The following is a 25157-nucleotide window of genomic DNA, read 5'->3' as shown; positions in this document are numbered from 1 at the left end:
GTAAGACTTGATTTCAGTAAAAATTGATTTCAGAAAATGAAAAGATATTAAAGGAAGATAACTTACCTTAAGAGATAGCGATCATCACGGCGGAGCGAAGCAGGGATGCGGAGGGTTCGGACAAGAAGAAGGAGCGAAGCGAAGCAGCTCGAACTTGGGATGCGGAGGAACGAGACGGGCTTTGGGATGCGGAGGAACGAGACGGACTTTGGGATGCGGAGGAGCTTAGGGCTCATACGATTCGGACAAGAAGAAGGGAGGGAAGAAGGGCTCTCATTCGATTCGTACAAGAACAAGGGAGATTCGGACAAGAACAAGGGAGGGAAGAAGGCGATTCGGACAAGAAGAAGGGGTTAGGGCTCATACGATTTCTGGGTATGAAGGGGTTAGGGAAGAAGGCGATTTCTGGGTTTACCTTGTACAATTTCTGGGTATAATCTGAGTTTTGGAAGGCAGCCTATGTTAACACTACTAAAATTAATAAAATTAATTTAGTTTCTATTGGGGACCTTTTTTAAAAAATTAAACAGAAATTTTTTATAAAAAATAGACATTACCTACGGATAAGCCGTAGGAAAAAATAATACGAAACTTTTTGGCAAAATTTAAGTTAAGATTGTATTTTTTTTTTCATTACCCACGGATTTTTTAATTTTACCCACGGAATTACCGTGGTAATTAATTAAAAAAAAATTTATTTTAAACAACAATACACACGGTTTTTCCGTGGGTAAAAACTAATTTACCCACGGATTCTGATCCGTGGCTAATTTTCCGTAGGTATTCAAATGTTTTCTTGTAGTGCATAATTTATGTTGTATCATATATTAATTAATTATGCAGGCTAAAGTTAGGACACCAATAGTTCACCTTATGTTTCCCTAAGTTGGTTTAACTAGTCAAATTTCCATTGATTCAGTTTCCAATTGTTAAAACCCATATGTAATCTCATTTATAAGTATACAATCCTGTCTCAGAGCCTTAGGGGTGCATCAAAACTTGATTAAGCAACTCTTGCACTCTCTATTTGAGCTCACAATTTTGTCTCAAAGCTGCGAAAAGACAGTTTCCACTTGCATCTATTCTACCCAGGCCATAAACTGTGATTTCATCATTAACATTTTGATTTTATCCTCTCTTATAAGCCCATTAATAGATTACAAATCATATTCTGCATATTACACTAGTCATTGAGATTTGAGACATAATTTGACATAGACTTGCGAAACCAAGTCATCTAGTTTTACTCCTATCTTAAGCTTAGCGTGCCTACTCTTTATTGTTTCATTCTTACTCTCTATTACCACAATTTAAAATCAAATGAAGTCAGGATTTAATCTCAAAATCCTGAAGCCACAATTTATTTAAATAGTATCCTTGCACCAATGATACAAGCATGCTCACAAGTTGCCACCACCAACTCTTAATGTAACAATTCTATGTTCATGCAGACCACCTCACTAAACCACCTCACTCCTTGCAAATTTATACAGTAGTTTCCTTGTTTATTTCTTTAATTTAAAGCTTTGAATCATTCATAAACATAACCAAAACTTGAGAATATATGATATTAATGGAGAAGAAAACTTAGCACAAAATGCACAATAAGAATTTTGAATTATTCTCTCTGCCTTGTTTATGTTTTAATTTCTCCAATTTTTGTTATTTATTGTGTTAATATTTCTTTATTAATTAATCTTCCAAAGAAACCTGTGTGATGTTCTTGATAATCATGGCATGAAATAGTATTAAACTTGTGTAGCAGTAGACCAATTCACTTGTGAACAATAAAAATATGAATGCGAGTAGAAAAGAATGAGTATCTAATCTAAACTATAAACAAATGCAAGTTTGCTTACAAGTAACCTATTTAATGAAAAAACACTCAACTTTCATTCTAAGCTCTCCATGGCATGACGTAATATGGATACATCTCTTAGTGGAGATTCAATCTTATTGGTTAAACAATTTTATATACATAAAATATATTATTATACGAAGTCAGAAATAACAATTGTCAATATTGTACCTAATAATTTGTTAAAACAGTGCGGCACAAAAAATCAACAATCAACAAAAAATTTGAATTTTACTTAAAAAACAAATATTACATTTATATTAGGGAGAAAAAAATAAATGTCATTCATACCAATTATAAAACAATTAAAATTTTGTTTTTTATTAAAAAAACAAATATAATAAACAAAATTCATTCGCAGAGATTAGCATGCTATTCAAAAATTCAAAATTAATTAATTAAAGAAAAACTAGTTTGGTACTTACCGCTTATAAAATTATAAATCAAGCATATTCTCTTTTTTTTATAACAAAAAAAGCATATATTATTTTTATGTGCATTTTATCGAACATTAACTTATGACATGAATTCAAAATAAAGGTTAAGTATATACCATTGTATTTCTAAAAGCTGAATGGTAATTCAATTCCCAGTATAAATATATGATTTTAATTAAGGAATTAGTTTATATTGTATATTCATACATTAAAGAGTTTCAGTATATTTGTTCAATAAATTAATAAATTAATGATCATTTTTATAAATTGAAGAATTACTTATTAACTTTTTTATTTTAGTAAAGATTATTTCATAAAAAAAATATCATTTCATTGTTTTTAAACATTATATATTTATTTTTTACATTTTATCATAGAAATATACGGTATTCACTATTATGAGTAATATAAATTTAAAAAAAAAAAATTATTTCCTTGATACTTTTAATAAATAATATTTAATTATTATATTTATATAAATAATAAAAAAATATTTTTTTTCAAAAAATCTCATTTAAAAATCAAATATACCTATACATGTTGTATTGATTTATGTGCTCTAGAAATATTTTTTTTTTAAAGTACAAACAATATGTTTGTTTGTTTTGAAATGCACACCTTGCTATATATTTGTTTTTAAAGTTTGGATATACTGTTGTTTTGTTCTTCCTTTTGGTTACTTTGCTATCTGCCGTGCATCATGATTTTACTCCTTTAGATTTTTCTAGTAAATTTTTTAATGAGATAGATGTTAATTATTTTATCTGTCGATATCTTTGGATTTTTGTATAATTCCACCAAATTTGTTTCTTTTGGTATAATGACTATTTAAATGTAAATTAAATTTTTTATTGTAATAGTAATAGTAATATATATGTATTGACGGTACAAATTAGATTTACATTGATCTCTAATAAAAGTGATTTATTTTATCATATTTAATATTCATAATAATTTTTGCTACAATTGCGGTGGTATATTGTAGTTCTCAGAGACAAATCAAATAAATATTGTCTCTATAAAAAAATATTTAAATTTATTAAAAATTATAATGAAGATCCATCTTGATATCGCAACAAAAACACATAAGACATATTAATCAATAACAAAAAAAATAATCTTTTTTAATATCTTATAAAAATAAATTTAGACAATTTAGTCCATAAACCACTATCTATCGTTAAATTACAGTCCAACAACGATATAAAACACCCTTATTCCATATATGTAATCGGTAGTATGAGTGAAAGAATGGAATTATGAAATAGATTTAAAATTGAAAATTAAAGGAAATATGCAGCTACAACAACAAACTGTGGCGATAACAAAACAGACAATAGGGTGACGACAATAACTCACGGCGGCAATAATGTCGATAACAACGAATGCCATAAAGTGGCGATAACAAGCGAACAGTAGTGATAACAACCAACGACACAAGGAAGGGAGTTGAAGCAGAAGGAATAAGAAAGGAAGATGTGATATATGTCTTTTTATATTATCATCCGTTATTGTTGTAAATGCATTAATCAAATTTCATATATTTATAAAATTGTCACCACCTCAATTTTAAGTTGTTTATTTAAAAAACCTACTTAAACATATTATAGCTCCACTCATTTGTTAAGTTGGAATAGATAACCGACTTAATATTGTGTGTTAAAGACTCTATTTTATACTTGGAAAATGATTTATATTTGGCATGATAAAATAAGATGCATGAAATGTGCTTGTGCTAATTGTTAACTTAAATTGATATTATGTTTCTAAAGTAAATTGTGTTGTGGATTTGTCTATTGCCTATAATTTGTGTTTTATCATACGGATTTATTAAACTTTTAAATATACAAAATAAAAGTTTTTTTTAATGATAGTTATATAATAATGTGCATGAAATAGAAGCTAGATTATTGGACAATTTTTATTTCTTTATCAATCAAATATATTTAAGACTTGAATATAATTTTCGTCATTTATTTTTGTCTATTTTTAAATTTCGTTATTTATATTTTTTGTTTCAATTTCATCCTTTACTATTTTTAACTGAGTCATGTTCGTTCTTTTGTCAATAAATATGAGATGACATTAACGACGTCAAATATTGTTGTATGTGGTAAGAAAAGCAAAAACGGCGATATTGTTTATTGAAATTTCAAGATCTCAAACACTTTCATCATACAAATCATTTGTAACTCAAGTCTATCTTTTTATGTTAGATTGAGTGTGTTTGTAAAAAAAAAAATCAAAGCTGAAAGGTGATTGTAAAAATCCTTTCTAGATTGAAAGGTGAAGATTGTAACAGATCAAAGTTGCTCTGGACTAGTGGTGTAAAAACCAAGAACGTTCTCCATTTGAACATTTAGTGAAAAATCTCACGGTTGTGAGAACTGGACGTAATTTGGTTTGAATGAACCATGATATATCTTTGTGTGATATCTTTTCTCTTATCTCCATTTTTTTTATCACTCACTTAGTATTGATCACATCGTGAAATTTTTATTGTTATTTCACTAACCAAGAACATTTTCCATTTTCTGTTTTCATAATCAAGATTAATCTTGAGTTAAATTCTTTTAGTTTTAACAAGACATTTTAAAAATGTGAATTTACAATTCAAACCCCTCTTTCTTGTAAATTGACATTGTTACTTCACATTAGGTACAAATATACTAACACTAACATACCACTTATTGGTGATTAAAAGGTTTCAGAGGAATTTAGAAAGAGAACCAATACCGCCTCCTAAAAAAATTACATAGGTTCTTCTTCCTCTTCATTCATTACATGGGTGGTATATGGTTATTTTTTTATCAGAAATTCGCCTCTCCAAATTATTTTATTCTCTCCTTTTATTTAAATAAGTGATTTTTCATACATATTTATTTCTTTTTTTCGTGTTTCATTTATGATTTTGTCGTATGAGAGCAACATTAGTTTGATCATCATCGTGGTATGACATTATTTGTTTTTCTATATTAGTGGAGTGTTAACAAACACAAATGACTTTTTTTTTTTTCTTCATTATTCTATTTTGAGCAAGGGGCTTATGGAGGTTATCACCAAATTTAATATTCACTCAACCTTACAAATGCATTGTAAACATGTGGTTGAACTAGTCATTTTAAATACCACATTTAGTCGATATGAGCGAACACTAGCAAATATTTTTCCCCGAATATGGATGACATTAAAGACCATGAATCTTGTAATATTTTTTACCGTTAGCCGGAGGAAGACATTTGTTTGATTGTTATGATTAATGTTTTTGCTAGGTTATTTTTTATTGGTTTGTGTATTCTTTGTGTGTATCACTAACGTGTTTTTTGTTTTCTTGATTATTAGATCAGATTATACTATATTTATTTTAGTATAAATGAAATTTATTTTTCTGTAAAAAAAAATAGAATCATAACCTTAGTTAATTTACATACTTTTTTTTTCAATCAAGAATTAATATTATATAACAAGAACATTAACTATTTTTTTTCTTTTCAAAGTAAATTTTTAAAAACAATATCCATTTTTAACAAATTTAATAAATATATGCCACAATATCCACTTTGCAAAACAATATCCAATTATTTCATTCTTCTCTAACATCGTTAATTAAACTTGTAAGGAAATATATGCCACAATATATACAATGAAGATAATCTAATTGTAAAATATCTAATTAAAATAATATACAGAGAAATATTAGGCTTAAAAAATAAGTGTCTTTTGATAACAGAGCCAAGTTTTAGGCAAAAGAAGTAAGAAGTAAATAAAATGACTTATGTGTCATAACTGAAAATATTTTTGAACAAATCTGTACTGAATGCGTTACGATAGAATGTAGCAATATCTTGATGGAGTTGCCCTTTGCAGAATTTTGGCCTGATCATGAAGGGTATTGTTCATACCTCAAAGCTCTGTCTTGTTTATGTTTTAATTTCTCCAATGTTTGTTAAATAGTGTTAATATTTAAATTGATACTTTAAAAAAAATTGTTTGACATGAACTTGCAATCTCTTATACTCCGCAAAACCAAAAAATAACATATAGACACAAATTCTATCAATCTATAATATAATCAACAAAAGCATAAACACAAGACTCTATTTGTGATGTTTATGTTTAACCATTGTTGCATATATCAACCTTGTCCATAAGCATCATCATAACCTCTCCCCGATAATTTTGTCCAATAAAAATGTCTTTAAATTTGTCAATAAGCTTCATTGTAAGGCCTCCATGTTGTTTTTATATTATTAATATATATTGCATCAACCCCAACAAGTTCATAAGGTCCAAATATACTAGGAGCTTCATTATACAATAGAAAATAATCACATCTAACATCATTCAACAAAATTAAATAGTGAAATTAAATTGAACTTGATGAAATTTTAGTAAAGCCAAAGAAAAAAATACAATAAAACTCTAAAAAATAATCCTTTCATTTAAATGTTATCTACGAAATTGGATTTGTATATTTAATATCTAAATATTGGTGAAAGAGAATTTTTAATATCTAGACCAACTACTACTTATATTTATGTCTTTCAACTTTACAAATTGAGAGTAATCAATGACCCACTTTGTATTTGTTGTGGAAGCATGTGGAAATTGGAAGAGTAACAAAAACTTCTAAAAAAAAGAGACAATACAAGTCTTTGTTTAACCCTAAATGTGTTTCAAAATAGTCCTCAATATTTACCAATAAAAAATGTATCAATTTGATCTGTAACATTTGTATACGTAGTCATCCGTGTTAGGCAAACTTTTAAAAAAATATCAATTTGGTCTCTAATATTTTTTCACAAAGCAGTTAACGTGACATTAACTAGAGAAGTGTAAAAGGATGAACAACTAAAAAAAGAAGGAATCAATAACTTTCTATTTGGCTAGATTTGAATGATTTGATTTTTGAATCATACGGCTTGCAAAACTATCCAAAATAATATTTATTGCTGAAAGTCAAAACAGGGTATAATATATGCACTTTGCAACTTTTGAAATGGAACATGGATATATGAAATAATTGTGAAATGCAACTTTTGAAAACAAGGGTTTAGTTAAATGTTCATCACATTGTATTCTTGTTACTATTCTCCTAATGAATGGAGTAATTTCACTCTATTAAAAAACAGAGCGATCATGGAATTGGACCGACGATCTGGATTACGAAAAATTATGCCATTTCTTCTTTCTTTCTGATTTTAGTTAAATTTTTTACTAACTAAAGCAAATGAAAAAAATTAAAATTGACCTATTAATTTACGCAACTTAATTAAAAATCTAACGCAAATTAAAACCTAATAAAAATATGAGATATATATACAAAACAAAAAATAGAATATTTTAATATATAAAGTAGGACATTTTGATTCAAAATTAAAAAAAAAGTATATATTGTTAAAAAATCCAAAAAGAATTTCCTACTATCATAAATAAATTAGCCCCATTCCAAAGCAAGAGGGCAAGATTTAGGTCAAAATTGAGAATGGAGGCTAATGGTATTGTGCACGTCCTTCAGCAGCATGTTTCTTATTTGCGCACTTTCTTTGATATGGAGCAGATCACTCTGAAGTATTATTCTTCTGCTCTTCATTTAGTGATGAAAATCGAACCGTTTGATCAAGGTTTTTCTTTCTTTTTCCCTAGGTATGCTTATGCTCGTAGATTTGTGGATTTCATAAAGCGTTTACTTCCTTTCGAATCTTGGTGCAACTGTTACGATAGCAAAACCATTTTGTCTGTTGAAATCGCTCCCATTTGTCGCGACGATTTGATTTATCTGCCTCCTAATGTTGCTTCGACTTTGGAAAATATTGGTCCTATTGTGATTTGCACCAAGGTTAAACGAAGCATTACTTTGCTTGATCCTTTTACATTGAAGCACCGTTTGTTACGTGATTGTGAGTATTGGCGTGAACCCTTCAGTTATTTATTCACCAGTGAACAATTAGTGAAATATGTTGTGATAAATGTGGACGAGGTTCATTCATCTGAGATGGTTACTATTGATGGCACAGAATATGGTTCATCTAATGTTGAGATTGCTCGTGTGGAAGATTTTGGAAAGAATGACACAAGATTTAAAATCAAGACTCATCTGGGAAATCTTTTAAAAGCTGGTGACTATGCTCTTGGTTATGACTTGTTTGGTATTAATGACCTTCCTCCTGTAATTTTAATCAAGAAAACTAGTTATCAAGATGAGATGGACTCTGAATATCAACTCTTCTTACGAGATCTACAACAACAAAACCCTATTCTCAGGTTCGTCCCAGAATAACATGATTGATAATGGTGGAGTAAACAAAACTCACTTCTATCATCATATTAGAAGGTTAGGGAAATCTTGCTTTTGTTTGCTTTTTTTATTTATTTTAATTTGCAATTCATGTTGATGTTTTGTTTACCAAGAACAAGAATGAGAATATGGTTATTTTTCATGATATAGTTCTAGTAATACATATATTTACTTATTGTGTTCACATTCCATTATTAAGAATTAAATTTGTAGCATAACAGTTTATGAATTAAATTTCAACAGAATCTAGGTCTCACCGTGTCATGTTCCAGGCAATATTATAATTTTTAAACACTTCTAATCATACAAATGGTAAGGTTTCATGAATAGTTTGTTAGTTTGATTACTAGAGTGAATAGGAAGCTCGGGTATTGGATGTAAATAAGTCATGGGTGTGTATGTCAGTACATGAATATAAGGTACCTAAGATATTCATTATTCACGGAAGTGTATGACATATTCTAGAACTTTACTTCAATGAGCAGGGAATTAAAATGAACCACAGTAGTATAAGGATAACAGGTAAGAAAACTACATCTTTGACTTTCATTTAAGTAAGAAAACTGCATTAGCTTTACTATTTAGTGCTTTTTTTTATGGGAATGAAATGTAAAACATGCATGAGCAACTAGACAGAGTAAGTCAAAAAGTTAAATATGAAAGAAGAATAAGAGGACCTTCTAGTTTCTTCATCTTCATCTCTCATTTTGTTGTACTGAAGTTAAATAGTTTACCTCCACTGAATTAAAATGTAGCTTGATAAAGCCCACATCAAAGAGATGCATGTTTTTTTTACCCTATTTGTCCTTTTATTATCTTGAATTGTTTGATCTGATTAGTGTTTTATTATCTTGAAGGTAAGGTTGAAGAAACACCCAAGGGATGGTTCATTACATACATAGATAGAGATTGAGAAACACTTTTCAAGGAGAGGATGAAGAATAAAAGAGTCAAGGCAGATTTGGTAGATGAAGAAAAGCAAGAGAAGGAGATCATGAAACAGATTGAAAGGGCTGAGCAATTGATGCAGCTATCTAATCCCGAGTTTGATCAGCCGTCACAGGTTGAGCCTCTGAGGGAGCTAAATGTAGAAGATGGAATTAAGATAGGATTTTCTCTTGGGTCATCTGCTAGATCTATGACCAAGGAAAAAGGTGAGGCATCGGTGATGGTTTTTGATGAGGTTGAGGAAGAGAAATATGAGGAAAGAAATTCTAGAAACGATCTGAAGAGGAAAGAAAGTGGTGGTGGAAAATCAACATTGGAAGAAATGATCAGGGAGGAGGAGAGGAAAAAGGAAAAAATAAACAGGAAGGATTATTGGTTGCATGAGGGAATTGTTGTTAAGGTTATGAGTTAAGTGTTGGCAGAGAAAGGGTACTACAAGCAAAAGGGTGTTGTGAGAAAGGTGATTGACAAGTATGTAGGGGAAATAGAAATGCTAGCAAGCAAGCATGTGCTAAGAGTTGATCAGGAAGAGCTTGAAACTATGATTCCATATACTTTGATGTTATCGGGTTGCACAGCTTAACGGAATCTTTAGTGTTGAACATGCACAACATGCTGTCGCACGAGTTAGCTATGCAAAATGGTTGTTCCCTAAACTTTTTTCCCGATCTACAATCAAAATTACCGGCGGAGACTTGAGGATTGCAGATGTTTCAAGAAAGTTTGAGTTCAGCCCGTCAAAAAAGTTTTCAAGCATGTAATAGTGTTTTGTTTTCCGGTCATCGTTCTTAATAAAGAGACCGACGGATGCATGCTCGAAATGGAACTTCCTAAAGCTAATATCCAGAAGCTCCCTCTTCCATTTTTTCGAAATGCAGAGGATGGCGAAAAGACTCTCGAGAGGAAGTTTGACCCATATCTCGTGGGTGCATTCCCTTGGTAGACGGTCAAACAATGCAATATCAGCAACAACATCATCATCAAGAGCATCAGTAGCAACATCAAGAACATCAGCAGAAACATTAACAATAAAAGATTGAATTGAAGCGGTTGATTTTCATTTGGTTCTTCCATCTGAAGTATAAAAGAAGTGTTACTGAGATAATCTTTGATTATAAGAAGAAAAGAAAGAATGTAAACAACATACCTTTCAAAAAGAATTTGCAGAAGCACACGATTTTGACACTTAGCATTGCACATCGGTGACTCTACACGCAATACTTACAATGGTATGGTTGTTTCCGATATCAATCCATCACGAGGTTCCAACAATGCATACTTCCACTTGAGTAATACTATCCTTTTCTTTGAAAATCATGGATTGATATCGGAAACAACCATACCATTGTAAGTATTGGGTGTAGAGTCACCGATGTGCAATGCTAAGTGTCAAAATCGTGTGCTTCTGCAAATTCTTTTTGAAAGGTATATTGTTTACATTCTTTCTTTTCTTCTTATAATCAAAGACTATCTCAGTAACACTTCTTTTATACTTCAGAAGGAAGAACCAAATGAAAATCAACCGCTTCAATCTTTTGTTGTTAATGTTTTTGCTGATGTTCTTGATGTTGCTATGGATGATGATGTTGTTGCTGATATTGCATTGTTTGACCGTCTACCAAGGGAATGCACCCACGAGATATGGGCCAAACTTCCCCTCAAGAGTCTTTTCGCCATGCATTTCGAAGAGATGGAAGAGGGAGCTTCTGCATATTAGCTTTAGGAAGTTCCATTTCGAGCATGCATCAGTCGGTCTCTTTATTAAGAACGATGACCGGGAAACAAAACACTATTACAAGCTTGAAAACTTTTTTGACAGGCTGAACTCAAACTTTCTTGAAACATCTGCAATCCCTTACCGTCAAGTCCCCGCCGGTAATTTTGATTGTAGATCGGAAAAAAAGTTTAGGGAACATCCATTTTGCATAGCTAACTCGTGCGACAGAATGTTGTGCATGTTCAATGATACAGCTAGAGTATATGCTGTGCAACCCGATAACATTAGAGTATATGGAGATGAAAAATGCTTAAAGTCGGTCTATGATTTTATTTCAGTTGGATTTGGTTTCTGCTGGAACAACAAACATAAATAGTATAAGGTGGTGAGGATTGCCAAAAAAAAGGATAGTATTACTCAAGTGGAAGTATGCATTGTTGGAACCTCAGGATGGATCGATATCGGAAACAACCATACCATTGTAAGTATTGATAATGATCCTGCCTTTCTTGTGGAGATAATTTATTTTCTTGTTGGTTACGTAGGTGAGCCAAACAAAAGATCCATAGAAGCTTTCGACCTAAATACTCATAGTTTTGAACAAATTCCTTCCTCTACAACGGATGATGAATTTTGTGGCAGAGTGGGTTACTCTGGGAGTAATCAGAGGATGTTTGTATCTTTGCCACCATCGTGAAGATGAAATTGTTAACGTTTGGGTGAAGCAAGGATAGTGGAGTATGCTATTTTCCATTATTCTTCCTACTGATTACGGTTATCTACGCTATATCTACCATTGCTCCCCCATGGCAAATGATTCTGTTATTTTATTTTATATAACTTCTATACCATCACTTTTTTTTCACTATCGGCATGGAGCTGCATTACAAAAATACATTCTTAGTTGTCCTCCCTATCACCTCTATTCAATAATTCTACACACTCCTAGTTTAGTCTTGCTCAAAAATGCCCTTCAAATTGAAAACCTTGTAGTTCTAAGGTGTGAGAAGGGGGATGAGCAAGCTCTTATGATGCTGGAAGAGGAGAATATGTGATTGTAGTAAACAAATTATGCACTTTTGATAAGGTTAGTTTTAAAATTTATATATTGTTTATTATTATTGATTTAAACAAATTATGCACTTTTGACAAATAAACAACAACAACAGTAAAAATGGTAAAATGGATTTGGTATGTTTGTTTCTGTTGCTGAAATGGATGATGACGACGTATCTGTGTTTGTTTAGCTATCTTTCTCTTTGAGTGTAGAACAAGTCTCTTCTTTCTCCATGCTTATGCTTTGAGTTACTGAATTGGATTTGTACATTGAGTTCCTGTTCTTTTCTTGATTGTGTTTCAGCTGTATTTTGATGAGTAGAAATGATACAAGAGTGCAGCATATGTTAATGCAATCCTAACTTGTTGTGACTAAAAAAATGCGTGCATGGAGGGTTTTAGAAGAATTTAATAGCATGCTTTTGAATCACTAATTAAAGGTTTAAATAATTGAATTAAAGTACGAAAGAAGTGGTTGGTAGTGGTAAAAAGTCCAGGAACTGTTAACCCTCAAAATTTGAATACACATGGCAGCTTAAACAGTAAGTATTGATTGTTTTTGATTGAGTGATTTAGACCTATAAGTTCAATCTTGTTTCAATTTTTCCTCTGCATACTGTTCTGCTAAATTTTGATGTTGTATGTTGGTTCTAACATGTAAACATGGAGTTAAAATGGTTTCATGTGAGTTGGCTTAAGAATTCTTCCTAGGATGAACTCTGATTCATGTAGTATGATTCTGCAATCTTTATTATATATATATATATATATATATATAGTGTTTTCTTGATTGGAATTAGCATATTCATTTCTGTTTTGTACCTGGAATTTACCTTATAAATTTAACTTAGCATATGTAGAAGAGTGGAACAAACCGAGTTTTAAAAAATTATGGAAAATAGACATATTTTAACCCTTGCACCATATGTAGAATATCAGTTTGGTGTTAAGGGAAGTCTTCAGTGTTTTTACTCAATATATTGTAGAGATGCTGTTTGATAATTTTTTGTCTATGCACAAGTAAAGTGAAGTATTTAAGACTATGAATGAACATGTTGATAATATATTAATCTTATTGTAGTTAGACTAATTGAAAGATTTGTCAGTGCAGTTTTTATGTCCAATTTGATTTCCACGACATTGAAATTTATATCCAAGTAAAGGGTTTAACTTCGATGGAAATTCAACTAGATTTGCTAATATTATTCAATCCACACCTCATTTTGGTAGAGTTAGCAAAGATGAGTGAAGTTCAATAATTCTATTTTGATAAGTAATGCACTATGCAACTGATTAAGGATAAGGAAATCATGGATCTAAAAGATAAAATAAAGGTTTAGGTGTATCTAGGTACTAGACTACACTTAAGAGTACATTGTAGCAAAGTGTAATCCTTTGCACAAATTTTGTTATGGTACATATTAAAGATGCATTTATCATCTTTAAGTGCGCTAATACAGAGGGAGAGTTTAATTAGTTATATAAGGACATGCCTTTAGGTGAAGCTACTTACCTGCTTCTGATCTTAAAATTATTCTCTTTGACAAACAAGGATTTCTTTTTTCTCCCATTTTCAGCATAGTTTTTTGCATTTGATTTCTTCTATAATTTGTGTGAAGCAGTGTGATTTTTGTAGTAACTTTGTTCTTGTTCCACTGTCGAGTTACTTTGGTATTGAGATTACTTCTCTCTAGAAAATCAGTGTTTATGTTGGCCGTGAATTCATATGTGAATTACTTATTTTTTACATGTAAAAGGGGTTTGGAAGGTTGTGTAGGTATCATAAAAATCTTGAGAAATATTTGGATTCTCTAGTGTTGCATGTAGAGTCACCGAGGTGCAATGCTTTCTAGTATAGATAGACAACAGGGTTGTGTTTGGATTTAGAGCCTTGAGGTTGTCCTATTAATTTGATAGAATTCTCTAATTAAATACGGGTTTTTTGTGGCATGTAGATGTTGCAGCATTTACGTCATCACTCCTACAAAATGTTAAAATCATTGCTCTGCTATCCTGCATAGTAGAACCGTGCATACATATAAATCTGTATATTTGTGTCTATGACATCAAGGGATAAAGTCTTTTTTGTGTTAGAGTGAAATGAGTAAGTTACGATCATTGTATCAAATCAGAATGGTTAAGACATGAACATAATGTCATCTGAGTATCTGACCATTAAATACTTAATCTTCAATTCTGTCATAAAAATGGTCCTCTCACTAGATGGGCCTGGTATGTACTTCCTCTATTCCTACTTATAAATAAACGTGAGTCAATAAAAGTTGATATATTTGGTCCCAAATTTAGACTAAATACATCAACTTTTGTTGACCCACTTAGTATATCAATAACAAATTTTATTTTTTCAGCCATAGTATTTTCTTTTGGGAATATGGCCTGTGAACCAGGGAGCTTTTTTCAACTGCTTGGTTTCGTTATGAGTTTTTATAATCATCCTCTCCCATTGTGCTATTGTGCTAATATAGTATTTTCTTTTGGGAATATGGCCTGTGAACCAGGGAGCTTTTTTCAACTGCTTGGTTTCGTTATGAGTTTTTATAATCATCCTCTCCCATTGTGCTATTGTGCTAATAGTTTTCAGACCTTGAGGATAGGATGTTTGCTGCAAGGGCAAGCTTATTCTTGTTCCATGATGGTTAGGACGAGGATGAATCTTATTGAGAATTTATAATTGGCAATAATATGACATGTCATTGATTCTATTTTTTGTTAAATCAATAAGCTTTTTACATTTAAGAAAATCTGATGAACTTGAGACCACGATTCAGTAAATTATTGTAAGAGGAACCCATCAACAGTATATCTTATTCTTTAAAGTCTATAACCATTGGCACAAGGAGACGATTATGAGTCCTCACTCAACCAGCAATATATCTTATTCCCCGAAGTACAAAAGACTAAATGACTCCACTCACTGTCCATTGACTAATAGTAATTGTAAAATTTAACATCGCTGTAGTACAGTTGTACCCAATACCTTGAGTCTTCAGTATATGTTTGTCCTACTTCATCTTGTAGTAGGCTTTATTTTTCTTGATTGATCTGTGTGTAACTCACATATCTATTGCTTACTATTTTCTAAATACATTCAAATTGTTTCAGGTTTCTTCTTGCTGGAGCTTTGAAGATATGCACGTTGGAATTTTTATAACAGCTCGTACCTTGGAAGTAATTGTTGCTTGTACAACCCTGAATCATTATCTTATTAGGGTTTTCTTTATGTCGTGATGAGAATGTTATGTTGGAACAACATTTGTGTTATGGAGGAAGTTATTGTACTGCAACTTTGAGCATTAAACATGTAAATCGGCTGTGTAGATTGTTTGCAGAATGCCGGATCTCTTAATTAGCATACTGATTTCTAAATGTAGGGCATATTTTCTTAAAACTTTTGGGCCATATAACGATATTATCATTTTTGAATTGTTCCTTCAGTACTCTTTTTATTTGACCACCGTCTGACTGCCAGTAATACATAAATTTAGTGATTGTGTTCACATTCTATTATTATGCTTCCAATGAAACCAATTATGTTTTTGGTATTGAGTTTGTTTAATTCTCTGATCATTGCACTTCCCTGATAAGAGAAAATATAGTTGTTTGCATAATTTCTGTTGTATCATATATTAATTAATTATGCCGGCTGAAGTTAGGACACCAATATAGTTCACCTTATGGTTCCCTAAGTTAGTTTAACTAGTCAAATTTCCATTGATTCAGTTTCCGATTGCTAAAACCCTTCTGTGATCTCATTTATAAGTTTACAATCCTCTCTCAAAGCCTTATGGGTGCAGCAAAACTTGATTATGCAACTCTTGTACTCTCTAACATGGCTAGCTGTTGTTGTTCTTTTTCTTACGTACAGTTAGTAGACTAGAGTGGCCAACAACAACTATTTATGTATGTTATATTATGTATCTTAAATCAACTTAAATATATATCTCACTGTGTTGCTGTGTTGCTGTAAAATTATGTGTTGCTGTGATTATATATCTCTAAATTCAAGGACCAAGCTTGTGTTTTTGCCACCTCACTTGCTCTCTATGTCCTATGAGTCTAAGCTTGTGTTTCATTCTTGCTCTCTATTACCACAATTTAAAATCAAATGAAGTCAGAATTTAATCTCAAAATCCTGAAGCCACAATTTATTTAAATAGTATCCTTGCACCAATGATACAAGCATGCGCACAAGTTGCCACCACCAACTCTTAATGTAACAATTCTATGTTCGTGCAGACCACCTCACTAAATCTCAATGTTTTCATTCTTTCTGGCTCCTTGCAAATTTATATAGTAGTTTCTTTGTTTATTTCTTTAATTTAAAGCTCTGAATCATTCATAAACATAACCAAAACTGAGAATATATGATATTAATGGAGAAGAAAACTTAGCACAAAATGCACAATAAGAGTTTTGAATTATTAAACTTGTCTAGCAGTAGACCAATTCACTTGTGAATAATAAAAATATGAATGCGAGTAGAAAAGAATGAGTATCTAATCTAAACTATAAACAAATGCAAGTTTACTACAAGCAACTTATTTTAACATAACCATGATTAAAAAAATACGAGAAGGCATCAGTTGGATTCCTCACCAAATCCTCATTGCCATCCTGCACAATTTTACTTACTTCTTGTGCTCCAAATAAAGATTTCATCAAGGCACTCCATCGAGCCCAGTTCTTGCCATCAAGAACCATAATATTTGATCCAAAACCATTGCTATTCATCTTGCCTATCCAGAATTTATCACTCAGTGTTTCCCTTGATTGTTCCCCTTGATTGTTCCCCTCACTTTTCCACTTGTGTTTCCCTTGATTGTTCCCATGTCTAGATGCCAATTGTTGGAATAAGGAACTGTGATGAAGACAGTCCAGGCGCAGCAAAACAGAAAAGCAGAGGAAGAAGGAGTTGAGATAAAGTTCTGGTATATTAATTCATGCTACAAAACTGTTATTTTATATGAGCTACAAAAAGTTCTTGTGAAGCAAGTTATCCATAAAAATAACTAACTAACTAACTAGTTTGTAACTAACCCCTCAATTTGTAGCATAACAGTTTATGAATTAAATTTCAACAGAATCTAGGTCTCACCGTCTCATGTTCCAGGCAATATTATAATTTTTAAACACTTGTAATCATACAAATGGTAAGGTTTCATGAATAGTTTGTTAGTTTGATTACTAGAGTGAATAGGAAGCTCGGGTATTGGATGTAAATAAGTCATGGGTGTGTATGTCAGTACATGAATATAAGGTACCTAAGATATTCATTATTCACGGAAGTGTATGACATATTCTAGAACTTTACTTCAATGAGCAGGGAATTAAAATGAACCACAGTAGTATAAGGATAACAGGTAAGAAAACTACATCTTTGACTTTCATTTAAGTAAGAAAACTGCATTAGCTTTACTATTTAGTGCTTTTTTTTATGGGAATGAAATGTAAAACATGCATGAGCAACTAGAAAGAGTAAGTCAAAAAGTTAAATATGAAAGAAGAATAAGAGGACCTTCTAGTTTCTTCATCTTCATCTCTCATTTTGTTGTACTGAAGTTAAATAGTTTACCTCCACTGAATTAAAATGTAGCTTGATAAAGCCCACATCAAAGAGATGCATGTTTTTTTTACCCTATTTGTCCTTTTATTATCTTGAATTGTTTGATCTGATTAGTGTTTTATTATCTTGAAGGTAAGGTTGAAGAAACACCCAAGGGATGGTTCATTACATACATAGATAGAGATTGAGAAACACTTTTCAAGGAGAGGATGAAGAATAAAAGAGTCAAGGCAGATTTGGTAGATGAAGAAAAGCAAGAGAAGGAGATCATGAAACAGATTGAAAGGGCTGAGCAATTGATGCAGCTATCTAATCCCGAGTCTGATCAGCCCTCACAGGTTGAGCCTCCGAGGGAGCTAAATGTAGAAGATGGAGTTAAGATAGGATTTTCTCTTGGGTCATCTGCTAGACCTATGACCAAGGAAAAAGGTGAGGCATCGGTGATGGTCTTTGATGAGGTTGAGGAAGAGAAATATGAGGAAAGGAATCCTAGAAACGATCTGAAGAGGAAAGAAAGTGGTGGTGGAAAATCAACATTGGAAGAAATGATCAGGGAGGAAGAGAGGAAAAAGGAAAAAATAAACAGGAAGGATTATTGGTTGCATGAGGGAATTGTTGTTAAGGTTATGAGCAAAGTGTTGGCAGAGAAAGGGTACTACAAGCAAAAGGGTGTTGTGAGAAAGGTGATTGACAAGTATGCAGGGGAAATAGAAATGCTAGAAAGCAAGCATGTGCTAAGAGTTGATCAGGAAGAGCTTGAAACTGTGATTCCACAGGTTGGGGGCCGTGTAAAAGTAGTCAATGGGGCATACCGTGGTTCACTTGCAAAGCTTCTGGGGGTGGATACAGATCATTTTTGTGCTAAGGTGCAGATAAAAAAAGGACCCTATGATGGCAGGGTACTTAAAGCCGTGGAGTATGAGGACATTTGCAAATTAGCCTAGTGGGTTTAATGAAATAATAACTCTGATTCTGTTTTGCATGAATTGGAGCATTTGTTCTTATTTATCTTTCTTCTGTGTCATCTTCTCATGTGTCTTCTTTATAATAAAATCATGGCTGTTAGCCTATTATCTTCTATTATTGTGACAGAAATGTTGCTTGATATTTTAGAATTCTGACTATAGCAATAGTAATAGTAATAGTAGTAGTAGTAGTAATGATGCGATTCCTGACTATTATATGGTACTATAGTGCAAAAACAAAAAAGACTTTGATCAGAGGCTAAAGTACTATATTGTAAGTGCAATTTAATGTGAGTAAAGTTGAGTTCTGTGTGTGGCATTTGCTTTCTTCTGTGTGTGATATTTATTTATTTTAATTCGAGTGCAGTTCTTATATACTAAAGAAATGCTCTGTCCTTTTTGTTTACAAAAAGCCTTTGAAATGGAAACAATGGTTATGATTTTTTCCATATTATTATGTTCTATCATTTGATATGTCAAGCGCATGTGGTTAGTGCGCAATGTGTGAATGGTATAAATTTTGGAATATTGAATTTCATTCCTACTCAAATAAAATTTCGATGTGTGTCTCGAGACTTTCATGTTCACAAAAATATGTTCCTCTCTGATTATATTATCTAAAGTAGGCAGTTTAAATATAATCCTTCATTTATCTATTTAATACATTTTTTTGAAATTAGAAAATTGAATGCATAAGTTGAAAAAGAAATAAACAAATAAAGTTTACTTGATAATTTTCTTTAATGTTTACTTTAAAGAAATCCAATAGTGTGTTCCTAGCACAGTTCTGTTGGCATCGATCTCAGTCTCATTTGGAGATATTTACATTAAATGGGCCCCACTATTGATCTTTTTTGTCAGAAAATAATATCTTCTATTCACAATAAATCACTCCCCCTGCATATATATACTCTCTGCCACATTCTGTATTATCCATTTAGCTGAAGTTTTTTTAGAACCATTTACAAGACATGGAGAGTCACTTGGTGAAACGCAGAATTGATATAATTGCATCCCACTTTGCTCCCAGTGATGAGATTTCACCAACCCATCTTCTGCCTATGGTAATCTAATCTATGATGATATATCATGCTCTTTTTGTTCTCTTCCTTATATGCAAACATAATACTTCAACTTCCACTTTATTTTTTGCATTTATGAAAAGTATTACTACCTTGTATTGATAATTTTTTTATGACTTTGGAATAAGTATGAATAATATATTAATTAATAGTAGTACAAATTATGCATGTCTCTTATGCTAGTTACAATTAATTAATTAATTGTTTGAGTATCCATATCAAATTGATACACTTTCATATGCTACAAGAAACTTCATAATTCTATAACCTAAGAGTTTTTCTTCATCTTTTTCCTTTCTTAAATTTATCATTTGTACTCAAATGATTAACAAAACAGAATTTGTGTGTTTTCCTTCTTCCACCAAAAGGACAAGGAAGAATGAATCAGTTCTTTGGAGAACATTAATTCAGAATTTCCATATGCTGCACTTGCTATTAGCACATAGAAATTACTATACTATTCTCTTAGTATACCACTAATCTTGTTTCTTGTTTCTTGTTTCATAATCTCCTATAACATAAGACTTAAAACATGTTTTTACTCCATTAAATAAGCTATAAAGTAATATGTGTGTTATCCTATTTTTCATGAATCTGTTTGCAATTTGTTTTGTTCATCTAATTTCCTCTCCCTATGATCAGAATTGCAGTGGTAGTCTGAATTCTGTGCTTAGGAGATGTGACAATAAGGTATATTTCGCGCGCCAAGCAACTTCTTCCTTCGGTTATTTTATGAAGCAAACATCAGCTGAAGAGGTACTTACAATGTTTCTATTAATATAAAAATACTTCACATTGTTAATTCTACTAATGTATTTTTTTCTTTTGAAATGATTTATCATTGGCTTAAATAGTACAAAAAATTTTCAGGGTGACTCAACTTCATTTGTTGCTTCAAAAACCAACGCTGCTGAATGTGAAGGTCCTTCTAATTATGCAAGAGCACCATGTTTTGCAAGACTTGCAAGGAAAGAATCAACCCTTTCAAATTCAGTTGTCCAACCAATGACTAAGATGCAGGGCTATGATTTTGATGCACTTGAGCCACCTACATTTGCTAGGCCAAGCAGAAAGATTAGACAAGGGGAATGGTTACATAATGAGAAAAGAATACACCATTCAGAAATTGGTAATAAGCATTTTGAACTTTGAAAGTTTTAATATATAATGTTGAGTATAACTCATAGTTAGTGATACGTGAACTGGTCGCTCGAGTGAGAGCGAATAAATTGGACTGTAGTATTTAAAGACAAGTTATACATTGTAAATCTTAAGCTTGAATTGTAATAAAATAATACTGCAGCCAGAGACGTAGGCACAATTCGCTGAACTCTGTGATCAAATATTGTGTTTTCTTTGTTAGTGTTTTTCAAATCTATTTTCTTTTTATTGTTGCATATAAGTAGCTAATGGTTAGAAGTATATATTATTTGTGTAACCCTTTTTTTTTCTTTTGCAGGAATTGAGTGGTCCCCTAGAATGGATGTTGCAGAATCTGAAGGTAAATATGTTATCATGGTGGAAGTTCCAGGTGTCAATGTTAGTGACATAAGAGTGGAGGTTGATGATCAAAAGTAAGAAGCAGTTCATTACTTTCATACTTTATGAATTGTAATAATATTTGTAATTTATGGTATTATTAGGCGTTATATATTCCAAGACATTATTAATTTCAGTTCCACTATATTTTAGCTGTTCTTTCATTTGTGCATGTGGTCCTGTGGAGGATACAATTTATAATGTACAAACCTTAAAAGGAAAAATCTAAACAAAATTGCATTAGATTTTACTGACTATTAAGAATTTTGACAGGTTGTCTATCAAAGGAAGACGCTCTACTAGTTCTTGGAAAGTAGCAGGTTGTCCAAATGCTTCATTTTCATCATATCACAAAAGGGAGATATTATATGGACCTTATGAGGTTGTCTGGCCACTTCCTGCTGGTGTCAACAAGGACAGTGTATCAGCTGAATTTTTGTATGTTATATTTTACTCTTAATTACTTGGTTCTTGATTATAGCCTCTTTTCTTAATTCAATTCACTAGCTATAATTTAAAGAAAAACCTCTATTTAATTATTTTGGTCTTTTGCATTATATTGTTTTTCAATAGTTTTTGGTTTCTTGACATACACAAGATTTGAAGCTGATAATTTGCTTTTGTTTCTTTCTCCATTTACAGGGATGGATTTCTACAAATTATAATTCCTAAAGTTTGAAATTCAGTAATATTTTGATCATATATACTATGAATTTGCCCATCATAGATGTAGCAGAAGTGGATAATGCTCTGCATATAAATTTGTTGTTTCTTCTGAATTAGCTATGTGACCAGTCATGTATATATATATAATGTAATGAACAAATGATGGGTTACCTTTTAGTTCTTATAGAATAATATAGTGAACAAAAATGTCCACATGCATTGTGTAGTTCACTTCCCATTCCACTTTTGAATGATAAATAGTTATTAAATTTGTTCTCTACGAAATGATTAAATTTAAATATCAGACTAACTATGCACTGCTCGCAAAAAATTATATGTATTTATCTACATTTCAATTAAATATATTTTTATTTTTGTTTATATATATTTAAGTTCAGGAAAAGTATACGATGAATCATATGTTTTTCTATAGTAGAATACTAGTCGGTTTTTTCTATCTCAAACACTGAGCTCACTCTAAGTGCTAATAATTCAAACACCAATTTAAATTATATTCAAAACCTTACTAGGTGCAAGTCAAATGTCTCTCCTCACCCTAGTTGCATGTTTGTTTCCGCTTTGAAAAGAAAATGATAGTGTGTTCAAACGAAGTTTCAATTTCTAGCTTCATCTCTCAATGTGTGCTAAAACTTAAGAAGAATTCAGATTAGTACTATGTTTTCATCGTTCAATCTGAATCAACCATCGAGATCGACTAATTGTATAAAACAGATTGTGTAATCTAAATTTTCTAGTCTCCAATCGATGACTTAGATTATTTATAGTTTAAAACTGCGTGATGCAGTAATTGCAGCAAATCCTAGTCCAGACTTAAGCTAACACTTTCTCATAAATATTCTCACCTCTCATAGTGGCAAGAACAAATAGATGTCTTCACAATATTTATCACAAAGAAAATGAATAATGCAATTAAGCATATGTCTGAACATAATTGAAATAAAGCAACCTAGACATCAATATTCAATATTCAAACCAAGGAAAATAGTCAACATCCAAATATATGATCCATGGCTTGTGCATATATAAAAAAAGGCCAAATATTTCAAGATAGTTTTGTGGATAAGATGAGTTAAATCAATCTTTTCCCGAGATGGAGATGTTGGAAGCACCACTAGTAGTACCTAATTTGAGTAACATAAAAAAATAATAACATAGTAAGTCAAAGGAAATAATGAATTGATCATATGCAAATATATAGCTGAAGCATATAAGATGAAACAAGACATCAAATTTTCTATGGAATCTAGTTACTTGGAACAATGGATCATTGATGATTTAATTTTTTCTTTTGAAGAAGCTTAGACTAACTATTTAACCGAAGGAATAAATTAATGGGTTAATTAACAAACTACAACTATTGAACAAAAAAAAGAAGAAAAAAAACTATAATCATATCTTTGCTCAAAATCATAAGTATAAAAAAGTAAGACAAAAAATTATAAGTAGTTTATTAAATATTCAATAAAAATTTGCCACATGAATAAATTTACAAATGCTACCTACAAACTAATATTTACTCCACTTATTAATTATCATTGCACTTGCACAATTCTTTAAAGATAATCTAAAAATCTAAAATGCAATCACTGTAACTATGGTTTTTCTATAATTAACTTTCGAAATTTCAATGCCAGAGAGAATGTTGAGTGAAAGTTAAATGAAACTATAACTATTTGGCATAACCTTCTTGATTTCAAGTATGGTCTTGTTTTGTCTAAAATTTCCAATAATTAGACTAATATTATTGGAATATAAAATGAGACATAAAAACACTACCATATTAATACAGTGAAGTTATGTTAAATTAATGTATTTGTATTTGTATCTCATTTATGTCAAATTTTACGACCTACTCTTTGTCCATGATGTGTGATTTTCGAAACACATGATTTAATGGAAGTTCTTTAACTCTTCATAAAAAGTGGACAATTAAATTATTTTTTATTATGATGTTGGATAGACCTCTCCATTTGTTGTATGAGTTTGGAATAACCTTTTAATAAATATTTCTTCAAATAAGTTGTCGATATAAGCTGCCCAAATATTTGAAATATACTTTTCATAAAAGAAATAATATTTGGAAATAAGCAATTTTACTGAAAACTTTAATACTTACCTTTTGATTGATGTTTTTTAACCTCGTCAAACCAGTGCAGTAGATTATAGCTTGAATCAGCCAGGAATTTTTCAACAGCTGTTTTTTCTGGTTCTTCAGTTTCTCTCTCTCTTTTCTTATTCTCCCCATCATTATTTTTCTGAAAAAGTATAGTAGTAAAAAAATATTTAATTGCAATTTTTATTTATCTATTTTTACCGATTCACGAAAATTTGTCATCTTATTTTAAAAATTAACGGTTTTACCAATTCACAGTTTTGATTCTTTTTTTAAAAAATGATAAAATATATTTTAAATAATTTAATATATGATTTAATTATTCATATGTCACATTATTTAAAGTATGTCACATCGTTATTTTTTAATTAAAAAATTTAAAATGAGGAACAAAACTGTAAAATTTAAAAATAAAAAAAATTAATTTTATAAATTTTCATGAATCTATAAAAATAGAAAAACTAAAATTGTAATTAATTTTAAAATGTTAGAGTAATATTTATGTTTTTGTTAAAGAGTAAAAAATATCACATTATAATAAACTAATGAATATGGAGTTATTTTCTTACTCACAAAATAATGAAAAATATTAAAGTCTTATAGCAATCAAAATTCATAAACTTACATTAGGAGTTTCTCCATTTTTTTTCAATTGTTTTTTTTTCCGGTTGTATTGACTTGGCCGTTCACCCTCCTTCTCATATCTTTCAACTTCTTGTAATGATCGACACTGAAAATTCTCTGTTTTATGTATGTACACCTGAAAAAAAAAAGTAATTGAAGTGATTTATTTCATTTCAATAATTAGAAAGCAATAACATTTTAAGTTGGTGTGCTAAAAAAAAGGTAAAGTTTATGATATATATATATATA

At 30.9% G+C, this 25157-nt stretch overlaps 3 protein-coding genes across 8 annotated transcripts; all 3 read left to right on the top strand.

Moving 5' to 3' along the window:
• Window positions 1-7732: 7732 nt before the first annotated feature.
• LOC101488832 (uncharacterized) lies at window positions 7733-15758 on the top strand. Of its 6 annotated transcripts, none has more exons than XM_073365069.1 (4): window positions 7733-8559; window positions 9456-10001; window positions 11804-12345; window positions 15438-15758. In XM_073365069.1, the coding sequence occupies exons 1-2, from the start codon at window positions 7781-7783 to the stop codon at window positions 9493-9495; spliced, it is 819 nt and encodes a 272-aa protein (XP_073221170.1). In that variant the 5' UTR covers window positions 7733-7780; the 3' UTR covers window positions 9496-10001; window positions 11804-12345; window positions 15438-15758. The 6 variants fall into 6 exon arrangements, with proteins under 6 accessions (XP_073221170.1, XP_073221169.1, XP_073221171.1 ...); XM_073365068.1 differs by having other exon boundaries at window positions 9456-11739; XM_073365071.1 differs by having other exon boundaries at window positions 7736-7866; window positions 7942-8559; window positions 9456-12345.
• Window positions 15759-17816: 2058 nt separating this feature from the next.
• On the top strand, window positions 17817-19141 carry LOC101498688 (KIN17-like protein). Its single transcript, XM_073365072.1, has 2 exons — window positions 17817-17924; window positions 18031-19141. The coding sequence occupies exon 2, from the start codon at window positions 18108-18110 to the stop codon at window positions 18840-18842; it is 735 nt and encodes a 244-aa protein (XP_073221173.1). The 5' UTR covers window positions 17817-17924; window positions 18031-18107; the 3' UTR covers window positions 18843-19141.
• Window positions 19142-19767: 626 nt separating this feature from the next.
• On the top strand, window positions 19768-22363 carry LOC101488254 (uncharacterized). The gene is made up of 6 exons (XM_004491299.4): window positions 19768-19927; window positions 20588-20701; window positions 20816-21074; window positions 21405-21519; window positions 21758-21922; window positions 22127-22363. Exons 1-6 carry the CDS (start codon window positions 19835-19837, stop codon window positions 22161-22163), a joined length of 783 nt encoding a protein of 260 aa, XP_004491356.1. The 5' UTR covers window positions 19768-19834; the 3' UTR covers window positions 22164-22363.
• The last annotated feature ends 2794 nt before the right edge of the window (window positions 22364-25157 follow it).

Source organism: Cicer arietinum, chromosome 2 (genome assembly GCF_000331145.2).
Source record: "Cicer arietinum cultivar CDC Frontier isolate Library 1 chromosome 2, Cicar.CDCFrontier_v2.0, whole genome shotgun sequence".
NCBI classification, from domain to species: Eukaryota; Viridiplantae; Streptophyta; class Magnoliopsida; order Fabales; family Fabaceae; genus Cicer; species Cicer arietinum.
Note: the sequence above shows the minus strand (reverse complement) of the source record. Positions and strands in the feature narration are given on the sequence as shown.